Genomic DNA, 10,393 nt, shown 5'->3' on the forward strand with positions numbered 1-10,393 from the left:
AAAAGTAACAATCTTCTAAATTCAGTAAAAAAAAATCTTCTAATTAGGGCAAACATTAAGGATTGATTTGTCAACGTATTTTTATGAAGGAACCAATGATAACCAAATTAAAAGTAATTCAATGTCTCAACCAAAGTCTTAATTTAACATTTCTTTTGGTTTTCTTCCATCTGATTAAGGGGAATCAGGGTACACCGATGGTTTTAATACAAAACTTTTGTAAAAGGGAAAAGAGGCAAATATGCATACCTTTGAATTCTCATTACTCTGGAAGAAACTCTATAACAATAATGTCTAATAAAGTTCATTTTACATTGTCACTAAAGTAAATTCAACATGTTGGCCTTCTGCACGTAACAAGCCTCACTGTGCATGATAAACTTCAAATGAAAAAAAAAAATGATTAGCAACAAAAAAATTCAAAAACCTCTCCTCACCTCAACCCCTGCTATATGCAAATGGGAAAAAGGTGTAAAAAGATTAACTAGTGTCCTAAGCCTATGAAGCATACAACTCAGAAAGTTCTTCATCAAAAGTCTTTTTTATGGCCTCTCTCTTGAGTTTGAGAGCAGCAGTGACTAGGCCAGATTCAGGAGTCCATGGATCAGAAAGCAATTTAATTTTTGCAGGAATCTCAAATTTCTCCAAACGAGCCTTCTGTCCTTCCTGCAGAAGGTTGCATAAAGAAAAATTTTATTCCTACTTTATTTTTTTTACAACATTTTATACAATTAAGTGAGAGATATAAAAGTAAGAGAGAAAATTTGAGTTTTAAGAAAATATATTGTAAGAATAACACAACTCTTTCATAAACCATGATAATAAAAGAGGAACAATGGGGCAGAATTTGCAACAATAGCGGCAACACATGGCATGTTGATTCAAAGAATATATGCATATTAGAAAACATGTAAACCCTATTCTTTTAATTATGAAATTTGGGACTTACGCCGAACAGAACTAACTAATAATAGGGAACTGAGTGGGACATCTTTCGTGTAAGGTACGTTACAAGATATAAAATGAAGTACCAATTTCAAGTTAGAAATGAGCTTTACAGCCTAATATAGGTCCCTTTGTCTTTTAGGGGCTTTTGCTAACATGCACAGCACGCTTATCTCTATGGCCTTTACTAACATGTCATGTGGAGTAAAAAAAATTCATATAAGTAAACATTACTAAATCTACATAAATGTATAGAAAGATGAAATGACAGCTATGGACTATGGAGTAGACATGCCAATTTCTTCATCTCCTACTTTTAGACCACATAAGCAAAATCTTCGTAACTTACTAACTTCTTCATTGTCTTTTCAATTACTCTCACTTTTACCTCATGACATTACACTATGGGATCTCCCGTTCCAATTACATTTTTTTTCATCCATAAGATTCAAATTCGAAAAATTACTTAAGGGGACAAACTTCAGTATGATCCAAACCAACAACTTGTGGATAATTCATTTCATTATTTATCATAATTATTTTAATCATGCATAAATTAGAAAGTGCCCACTCAGTTGATCCTTTTTGTCATGATTAAATGCAATTCCTTGGTTTAAATCTAAATAGAGGATAGAGGATAACGAAATGAAATGTCAATCTCATAGTCACGATAAACAACACATTCCAACCCTTCTATGAGAAGGAGGATCACTATTTTCCCGATGATAAAAGCTATGTAAGACATTGAACGAGATAGATGATATATCATATTCATATCCATATCCAAAATGTCGAATTGCTTCCTCCCTTGCCCTCCACCAACATCACTTTTGTATCCATCAAGGTTATGCTTGTTTGAGTAGTAGAAGGAAGATAGAATAAAAAGGAAGGGAAGCAAAATTTAAGTGGGATGAAGAGTTTTGGATTTTCACTTATGGTTGGTAGAGGGTAAAAAATAACTTTAATTAAACTTAGTTTCATGCAACAGAAGTGGCCAAAATTTGTGGGGTGGAGCATAAATGAGTTCCAAGTTGCAACTTTTAACCACTTCACATTATTTTTTGTACAAAATAAATATGAAGTTATTTTTATTCTAAATTTGCCTCTTATTCACAAAACCATATCCTGGGATAATTTTGGATGCAACTCTAAAGTTAATCAGCTAATCTCAAAAGTTGCCTAAGTAAACTTTTAATCTATAATGAGCTTAATTAAGACAAGTGTACCTTCTAAAAACTGAAACTAATTCGGAATCATTATCACTCAGTTGTTAATAGGACTTTGACAAGATGGCATACCTTTACAAGTGATGCATGCACTTCCTTCAGAGTTTCTTCTTTCGTGCAAAGTTCTGAAAAATTGGAAGAAGAAATTCCTTTTTCTGAAGCCCATTCTTCCAATGTGGACTGAGAACCCACCACAAGTGCCACAGAGTAACTATGGAAAGGATCAGCATGAACCATAATATTGTCCACGAAGGGGCTAACAATAAGAGCTGCCTCAACCTGTATTTAATAAATTAGTCATATAGTAAAATGTTTTAATGGTGTACGCTACAAGTTCTTGAAAATATGTCTAAATATATACGACTTAAAAATAGATAATTTATTTTTTAGAAATTTATTATGTTTCTAATCTTATATATATTTGTTTTAGTATTAGGATACTCTTAGTATTCCGTTACACTTTAACTCTATATATTGAGCCTAGCAATAAAAGTTTAAGTAGTCCTCTGAACAACACATCTCTTCTTTTAAAATCTAAAAAGAACTAATAAAAGTAATATCTATACCTTTCCCAAGGAGACATATTCTCCGTGCTGTAGTTTAACAATGTCCTTTTTACGATCAATGATTTCAAGGCATCCATCTGGATGAACTCTCCCAATGTCACCAGTGTAAAACCACCTCATTCCTCTTTCATCAACCTTCACAGAAAAAGTACAAAGTAAAAACATTTAATTTGTACCTTTTTAGCTTCTCTCCTCCCCCCACATAAAATAAAAATAAAAACACAAAAACTGACAACAGCATATATAACTTTCAAATTGACTAAGCAGAATTTTTACAGTAGCAGTGGAAAATCAGAAGTGATACATTATCCTAGTTTGTCTTTTTACCCCTCTGAAAAATAGAGAAAAGAGAGTTGAAGCTTACCTTGTATGATTCTTTTGTTTTTTCTTCGTTTTTGAAATACCCGAGAGTGACATTTGGACCTCCAATTACAATTTCACCACGGGCCATTGGTGAGTCATTGATTAAATATCCACCTTCAGGCCAGTCTATTAGCTGAGGTAAGAAAATCAAATGTTAGTATGAGAAATATTCTTTTAAGGATACCACAAAGAAAAGTATACTGCCATGATTAGATAACCAAAGAAAAATACATGACTCAATCTTGAAGCCTCTTTTGCATTGCATCATAATACAAGGAAGATCATAGATGCTAAGCATGCTATATTTCTTGTTAATATACGGTTCTACAACTATAACAACAAAAGCCTTTCCCTCATAGGTGAGGAAAGTTACATCGATAAAATAACAAATTATGTTGTCAAAAAGTCTTCAGAAAAGCCATTAAGATCTAAAGACCATTTTAATAGTTTCATTAATAAATTTTCATGGTCTCTCTCTACCATTTTATTAAATTTTTATTCCATATTCTTCATCTAATTAACATTCTTCTCGCTAGAGCTTCAATTGGTCTTTATTCATTCCTCCCAATCTTATATGTTTCTGTATGTCCTAGGCCATCGTCCAGCTTATCTAATGTCTATGGTAGTACTGGAACATCTTAAGTCAAAAAATGAAGATTAATCATGCATTTATGCTAATGGTGTGTCATGGTATGAGTTGCAAAGGGTAAATTCTCCAAACCTAATTGAGAAGTATGATTCCATTAAATAGCAGTATGAAAGGAAGCCCGTATAATTTAACAATAGAGAACAAATATCAGTATTTACATGTGTAAGAACCCTTGAAGTTAAGCCATTAGGAGTGGGCTAATTGTGAGGTTTCAGTAGTTTGCAAGAATTCATAGGATCAAACTACCATGCTACCATATTACTCCCTCCCCCCAAGCCATCATAAAAAATGTGTCATTCAAGTTGTATGAAGATAAAATTGATCAGATCTATAATTACCTTAATAAATGAGCATGGAAGAGGTGGTCCAACACGGCCGACAGATGTATCATCAACATCAGAGAATGTCCCACCAGCACAAGTCTCTGTAAGACCATATCCTTGACCGATTGGAGCACTGAATATGACCATAAATTATAAATGACAGCAAGAATAATAAAGGAAACGCAAAAAGCAAAAAAGAAAAAGCACTACAGTAAAAGCTAGAAATATTTCCTTTAGTTGAACACTCAAAAGTGAATGAAGTAATAGATCCTTTAGAATGCCATTCTACACATAACAGATACATTGAATTTTAAAAAGGAAAAATGCTGACCCACAGAAAAGTTTCAGTTTTATCTGTTTACGTCAATTATCAAGGCCAATTATAACATATCATTCATAGGTCACAAAGAACAGTTCATATTTGAACTTTTTGTTGCAAGCCTCCCTATCTAAATTCTTGACTTTTTCATACTATATAATCACTTTTTTTTCTCAAAAACTATATCAGAAAAGAAAAAAGAAACATTATTTCTCTAAAATAAGCTGTGTCAAAATCATCATGAAGGTTGATAGAACAATCAACTAATATTTCTTAAGTCTAATTCATTCTTAATTTGGTCCTCTAGGTTTAGAGCTCTAATGTTCAACGAGCATAATATAATAAATGGTTGAAAGTTATAACAAGTTTGACTACCGTTAAATAGACACCACCTTAAAATATCAACAATTTCACTTCAAAGTTAAAGATAAGCTAACATTTGACATATCTATGCATGCTGCAATTTAGTGCATATGGTTGGAGCAGAATGCCAGTGCTTTGTTGTTTGACTAGTTTGTACTTTGAAGGAATATATGCAGAGAGATTGTCTAGGTTTGAGTTAACTTGTCTTCTTGTCTAATATGACTTATGTGTTTTTAATGATTTTAGTTTCTTTTAGGAAAATATTTTATCCTGTACTCTTCTTCACTCACATAGTTCTACAATCAAAATATTTCTTATTTGAAATATACATGTATATATATGATGACAAGACTGACCCAAGACAAATATTGATGAACTTCTGGGTATCACCAGAAAGGGGAGCACCACCGGACAAGATAAAACGGATACGACCACCCAGAATTGCTCGGACCTTTCTGAACACAAGAAAATCCCAAAGAGCCTTTTCCAAGCCCCAAGCTCCAAACCAACTACCATTAACTGCTTGCAACCTCCGCGCGTAGGCTAAATGAAACAACTTCTTTGGCAATCCTCCTGTTGCATTTACCTGCATTGACAAGCTTTTAAGTCCTCAGTCTTTCCCGATTAGGCCCTATATGGATAAACTTCTCCATAAACACTTTCAACTTTCAAGAGAAGAAAATAAGAAAGTAAAATGCATTAAACTTCTCCATAAGCTAAAATTAACTTATGTACCTTAGCTTTTGGACAAGTTAAATATAAATAAATAATTGATTTTTATAGAAAATAAGTGCATAAGTTGATTTTGGCTTATACAAGCAGCTCAATCCATTTTACCTTCTCATTTCCTTCTCCTACAAAAGTGCTTATAGAGAAGTTTATTTAAACAATGCAACTAGGTTTCTAACACACACATGATACTCTTGATGCATGCAGCATAAGTGTGCAAATCACATGAGTCTCAAATCAAAGTACCTTCTTGAACACTCCATCACGAACACGGTCAAGAATTGCTGGCACAGCTGCCATTAAAGTTGGCCTCAGTGCAGTAGCATCCCCCTTTGTTCCTTTTTTAATCTTGTTTGAAGTATCAGTAAAGGTCAGAGGAGATCCATATCCTATAGGAACCCCAACAGCTGCCATCAAATTCTAACATGTAGGCAAGTTTGTCAAAACAAGAAATAAAAGAATAAAGAACAAAAGAAAATGGAAATAGAAGAAATATTATTGGAATTTATTCAAGAAAAGTATATCCACATACCTCAGCTGCTAATTCTAAGATATGAGCCATCGGTAAGTATGCAAGATATATATCCTTTGTCCCAATGTCAGGAACAATGGTCATCACAGCAGAGAGTGTAGCTAAGACATTGCCATGTGTCATCATCACACCCTGTGCAAAAGAAAGAAATTAAGGAAATGGCGTAGCAGTATAAAGGTTATCTCCATATTAGGTTTTAATACCTATACAAGCAAAATGTAAGTTTTAGTCCTTACACGGTTTGTTGTGATGGTTTATCGCCATCAGAAAACTTTAGTGGCAGTTTTACACTGCCAGAAAATGTTAGCAACAGGGACCAAAACTAAACTTTTATGCATAGGAACTAAAACTTGCAACAGTTTTCTCGTGTAAAGGCTAAAACTTAAAATGAGGATAACTATAGGACCGAAAAATAGTTTAAATCAATATAAACAAGAGAATGAAAAGGGAACAAAAAGAAAGAAAGAAAACAAATTATAGTCCAATCCAAAATACAATTTAGAACAGTCAATCAAGTAAAAGGATTTAAAAAATTGAAATTGGAAGTGCTACACATCCCAAAGATGTTTTTCACCTTAGGTAATCCTGTACTTCCACTTGTATACATTATAACAGCAACATCTGCTGAAAGAGGTAAATCAGCATCAACAGGATTTTCTCTGCCAAGTTTCACAACCTCAGCAAAGGAAGTGATTGTCCAGTCATATGCAATCGAAGAGGCATCAGATGGGATATCATCATCCATGCATATCACACGTTTCACTGAGTCTAGTTGTCCACTAATGTTCACAAGTGTTCTCAATTCTTTTTTCCCACAAATCACTGTTGTAACCTCTGTCTGGCACAGGTTATGAAAGTAAGTTCATAACAAAACACAGAGTAAACAAAACTTAAATAATGGCAAACACAAGCATTTCAGTAAACCACTCGGACCATAAATAAGTTACAGAAAGTATATCATTATACTGAGAACAAGCATGATTAAATTAATAATTAATAAATATATGAAACAGATTCAAATTTCAATTATCTAATAAACTGTAAATGCCAAAATTACTTTTATGTTTAGGAGCTGTGTGATATTAAACTTTGCACACAAGGCAATTGTGAACTTTTTATGTCAGTTGATTTCTCTAGAAAACTTACAGAGTCAACTATAGCCTTTTACTAGTTGTTTATATATATTTTTTGAAAAGCAGTTGTGACAGAACTGAAAAGTAGTTGTTTAAATTGTACTTTTTTATGTTATGCCACCTAATAATGTAGCCAACATGTGTTTGGTGTACAGGATTGAAGAGGATTGAGAAATTGTAAGGAGCATTTTATACATTAACATTTGTTGTGATATAGAATTGTCTTCATAGCATCTCTAGTGTCCGGGGCAGATCACCATTACTATTGCTACGGGCCTTTTTGTCGTAAAGCTATTATTCGACATACATCAGAAGAGATTGATTTGCTTTAGAAATTTAATCACACTTTCTTCCTTCTTTTACTCATGTAATATACGGGGACTAGTGCTAAGAAAGTGATCAGTGTTATCAATGCCAGATGGCAAAACATGACAAAAGGCCAAAATTCCGCCATTTAAACACACCATTGCACCTTAGGGCACCACCATGGCAAGCCTCCCTTCACAAATTGCCTATGGTGGTTGGCAAAAAAATCTGCCACACCATTCTGCCATGGCCGCTAGTTAAAAACACTCAAAGTGATACATCATATTTACAAACAAATGTGGCAAATTTCTATCTATCCAAAGATAAAATTGACTGGGTTGTTATCAGTGTGTAGAAAGCATAATCAGATTCAGGGAGATATATCATATAGCAATTAGCAAGACATTCCAGACAGAGACGTGTGAAAAATAAGAGACAAAGAGGAGTAACAAAAACCTCATTCAATGAGTAACATAAAGCTTCCTCTCCCAATGATGCATACATAGTCACAACTGTCACATTTCGCCTGAAACAACCCTGAAGAAGCAAAAGTACGTCAAACCACTTCTCCCTCCAATTAGACGTAATAAATATTTTTATTTCAAAATTGGATAATTATAAGTATTTTTAGAGTTATCAATAACTTGATTGTCTTATAGTTCTCAATTAAAACAAATTACACTTTATGTCTTATAGTTCTCAATTTCGTGAATCAAATCCCATAATCTTTTTCTAAGAATTTGATTGTCCCACTACGTAATTTTAGTTCATCAATTAATTTAATAAACCACAAAAATATTAACATGACATTAATACACTGTCGCACCAATACATTTATGTTGACATTAAAACTTAGTGTGTCGCAACATCAATGTTTTCATTAAATATCACTGTATTTTATTTTCTTAAATGCAGTATATGCTAAGTTAATTGATAAAACAAAATCATTCAATCAGAATCGTGGAAGAATCAAATTCAATAACAAATGAAAAAATGAAATTAACGAAATTGAAAAATAGAAAGAAAAGAAACTCAAAAAAGTAGAATTAAGCCAATTTTAATATATTAATTAGGTTAAATTAAATTTTATTCTTTAATTTTTTAAGGTTTTAATTTATTCCTCTGATTTTTAAAAAACCAGATGTGTCTAAATTTAAAAAATTACACTCGACGGTTTACAACCTTCACCAAGTGGCGATTTAGGTGCATTTTCTAAAGGCGTCAAAAAATTTATGTAGACGAAAGCATCAAATCGAAACATTTTGAAAATTGGAGAGCAAAATTGAACTTAAATAATAAATCAGAAAAAAAAATAATTTAACCTATTAATTATTAAACAAAAATAATTTTTTTGGCCCATTAATTTGTAAGAGTAGGAAAGCATGGAGTAAGCAGCAGCAGAAGAACCTGGAGCGCCATGAACCACTCCTGGCGCGTGTCGGCGAAGATGGCGGCGCGTTCTTCCCTCACATGGCCGATGCAAGCCAGCCCCGACGCAAACCCCGAAACGACATCGAACACTCTGTCGTACGAGAGCCAGTCGTAGTCCCCCAAGTGAAGCTTCTCAAACGACCTGCCGTCTTGGCCGGTCTCCACTTCCCTCTGCAGCACCCCGCGCGTGCCGAGCAGGAGCCTCTCCGCGTGCGTCTTGCAGGCTTCTTCGAAGAGCTCCGCCAGCGTGGCGACCCCCTCCCACGCGCTCTGGACCGGGGCCTCGAACCGGCGGTTCCGGATTGCTAGACCGGGTTCGCCCCCGACTTCGACCGGGACGCCGCGACGTCGTTTGGGGTTGGAGTTGTTGCGGATGATGAGAGTGACTAAGAGAGGGACGACGACTCCAAAAATGTAGGGAGTCATGGTGCGGTGTTGGGGGGTGTGAAGAGTGAGAGAGGGGTTTAAATAGGAGTGGCAAAGAGAGAGTGTTGGGGGAGAAGAGAACGATGACGAATTGAACTATTGGAAGTGGTGGTCGTTGGAGTTTCAGTTGTGGAACGAGTTCCCCAACTTCGGCTTTTTGGTCTTTTTTGCTTGGCTTCAGTGTTTTCAGTTTTGTTTTGTCGTCAACTTTTTTTTGTGTCTATCAATGTTTCTTTTTTTTTTTCTTTTGGAACTTTTTGAGAGTTGGTTTTGGATGGATTGGGTTGCCTACGTGGAAATAGATGCCTGCCAGCAAGAGGGGGAGTACATTGGAAAGGGGATTAATACAAAAATAATAATAAGTGACCTTATATTATAATATGTATTTGTAAAAAAAAGCATTTTAATTATATTATAAGCTAATTATAAATTATTATGTATGTTAAATCTTTTAGTAAAAAGTCTGTACATCCGATATAAGAAGTTTTGCGTTTATCGTTTAGTCGCAAGCAAATTGTTGTATATGGATTATCGAATATGAAAATTATTTGGTATGAATTTGTTTAACTTTATCATAAGTTCAATTCCTATGGTTTATTCTCACATCTATAGGGAGAATATTTCTTACCTTGATGTTCTTGTAGGCTATTTCTCATATTGACTTTTGTTGGTGGGACTTTGTTCCAAGTTTTGTTAGGAACGAACTCCTTCGTAACAAGAAAGCGAGTCTCAATTAAAATTTTTGTTAGTCTCGTTATGGATTGTTTAGGTTGAGTTTTTGTATAGTTTTCCAATTATTCTCACTTTGTCCTTTTTAATGAAATTTGAAGGATGCTTAGTGAGGTGGTTTTGAGTGTTAACATAGGATATTTTTCCCCAAAAGTTCCTCCTTTTATAAAAAAAAGTATGTAATATTAGAAGAAGAATTTTATCATTTATAATAATATTATCTAATTAACATGATTGTCTTATAATAAATATACGCAGTCAAAAATAAAACTAAATTATTATATACAATAAATTTATTAATTTTTGTAATAGTTATCTCTATTTCATACTAACGGGAAATATAAAAATTTTTT

General features: G+C 33.9%; 1 protein-coding gene across 1 annotated transcript; it reads right to left on the reverse strand.

Annotated features, from left to right (window-relative positions):
- Window positions 1-240: 240 nt before the first annotated feature.
- On the reverse strand, window positions 241-9,534 carry LOC100803677 (long chain acyl-CoA synthetase 9, chloroplastic). The gene is made up of 11 exons (XM_003542913.5): window positions 8,862-9,534; window positions 7,911-7,991; window positions 6,590-6,853; window positions 6,016-6,147; window positions 5,730-5,903; window positions 5,111-5,340; window positions 4,088-4,205; window positions 3,102-3,233; window positions 2,738-2,872; window positions 2,244-2,450; window positions 241-666 (listed from the first exon to the last, which is right to left on the reverse strand). The coding sequence occupies exons 1-11, from the start codon at window positions 9,309-9,311 to the stop codon at window positions 499-501; spliced, it is 2,091 nt and encodes a 696-aa protein (XP_003542961.1). The 5' UTR covers window positions 9,312-9,534; the 3' UTR covers window positions 241-498.
- Window positions 9,535-10,393: the final 859 nt, after the last annotated feature.

This window comes from Glycine max, chromosome 13 (genome assembly GCF_000004515.6).
Source record: "Glycine max cultivar Williams 82 chromosome 13, Glycine_max_v4.0, whole genome shotgun sequence".
In the NCBI taxonomy this organism is placed as follows: domain Eukaryota; kingdom Viridiplantae; phylum Streptophyta; class Magnoliopsida; order Fabales; family Fabaceae; genus Glycine; species Glycine max.

Coding starts and splice junctions, on each gene's coding strand:
- LOC100803677 (XM_003542913.5), bottom strand. CDS start 9,311: ATGACTCCCTACATTTTTGGAGTCGTCGTCCCTCTCTTAGTCACTCTC. Junction 6,148..6,589: donor GAAGTACAGGATTACCTAAG/GTGAAAAACATC, acceptor TCTTTTGCACAG/GGTGTGATGATGACACATGG. Junction 4,206..5,110: donor TTCATCAATATTTGTCTTGG/GTCAGTCTTGTC, acceptor GGTCATATTCAG/TGCTCCAATCGGTCAAGGAT.